At 38.6% G+C, this 1,589-nt stretch overlaps 1 protein-coding gene across 1 annotated transcript; it reads left to right on the forward strand.

Moving 5' to 3' along the window:
* Positions 1 to 266: 266 nt before the first annotated feature.
* Positions 267 to 1,124, forward strand: LOC140171005 (cyclin-dependent kinase 2 homolog). The gene has a single exon (XM_072194189.1). It carries the CDS (start codon positions 267 to 269, stop codon positions 1,122 to 1,124), a length of 858 nt encoding a protein of 285 aa, XP_072050290.1.
* The last annotated feature ends 465 nt before the right edge of the window (positions 1,125 to 1,589 follow it).

Below are 1,589 nucleotides of genomic sequence, written 5' to 3' on the forward strand. Positions count from 1 at the left end.
ACAGGAAAATCTGGCAATTTTAGAGATGATTTGGCCAGCGCTTTCATCCTATTTTTAGCCTGGAGTTTCTATATCAGTCGCTAGCGAGCGGTGGCAGGTCGATGCGGTGGGCTGGTCTGTGATGTTGCTTTAAATAACACCTTATTTGCATATTCTGCAGTGACCTGACGTTCGACAACATCGCCTTTAATAAGGAATGTGGGCTAAGCAGAACACACTGGTTTGTTATATGTAGGTTATCAAAGATACAGCATAATACTTTAAAAATGACACAAAACAAGCCTATAGTGGTATTGAATGAGATTGGGGCCGGTGCTTATGGGACTGTTTATAGAGCTAAACAAGGAAATCAGGTAGTTGCTGTCAAACTATTCAACTTCGATAAATATGGCCTAAATGAATCTGCAATAACAGAAGTTTTGCTACTCTCTACCTTGCATCACGATAATATTGTCAGTTTTGTGAAAACAGGAATTTGCGATGGTAAATTTTGCATCGTGATGGAACATATGCAAACAGACCTTAGACATCTTATACGTAAAAACAGCTTGAACCATGCTCAGATAATCGGTGTCATCGGACAGATCCTAAACGGGGTGGATTATTTACACCGACGAAACGTTAGTCACAGAGATTTGAAACCTGAAAATATTCTGTTTACTTCACCCAACGTGGTAAAGATAGGTGATTTTGGAATGGCGAAATTGCATAACGCGATTGAGACACGACATTCAACACCTGTCCAAACCATATACTACCGCGCACCTGAAGTAGTTTTAGCACGCCCGTTAGGCCAATACAGCTTGCAAATAGACATATGGAGTGTTGCCGCTATATTTGCTGAGATGTTTACAAGGACGCCTCTGTTCCTATCAACCACTGAGAAGAAGCTTTTGCATGCACATTACAAAGTCCTGGGGGTACCGACGAAGCTCGATAGGCTATTTCCAGACATAGAATTCGAACATTTAAGAAATAAGTATTCCACTGCAAATAACCTGAAAGCCTACGTTAATGCTGGTAGCGATGTGATCATCGACATGTTAAACAACATGTTTGACTTCGATTATACAGAAAGGCCAACAGCGCAGGAATGTCTACAACGCATAAACAATCTGACTTAGTGTTTTGAAAATATAAATGGATGATAATTTCAACTATTTGTATTTATTTATACATGTTATAATGTATTGTAAAATAGGCTACACAACTTAAGTTTGAATTAATTTAGTTACTGATGCTAATCAATACAATTTTAAAACTAAGACTCCATCATGAAAAGCTGCAATAAAACACGCATCGAAAATTGGAAAATTGATTTTTATAATACTAATGTTTATTCATGAAAATTAAAACAGTGTTACAATAAAGCCGAGATCCAGCAGGCCTTGTATATAAAATAAGGGTAGTCTAGTCTGCCGACATACATTCTCTCTTTGCATTTCCTCGGCGCAACAACATCCTCAAGTTACAAGACAAGATGCAGTGCCCCAGGGTCGGAATACATTACTCTCAAAATGGGACACCTGCAATGACAGATTTCTTTTACTTAGCCACACCGGAAAAAAACAATGGTTACTACGCATACG

The sequence above is a fragment of the Amphiura filiformis genome, chromosome 15, assembly GCF_039555335.1.
Source record: "Amphiura filiformis chromosome 15, Afil_fr2py, whole genome shotgun sequence".
Taxonomy (NCBI): domain Eukaryota; kingdom Metazoa; phylum Echinodermata; class Ophiuroidea; order Amphilepidida; family Amphiuridae; genus Amphiura; species Amphiura filiformis.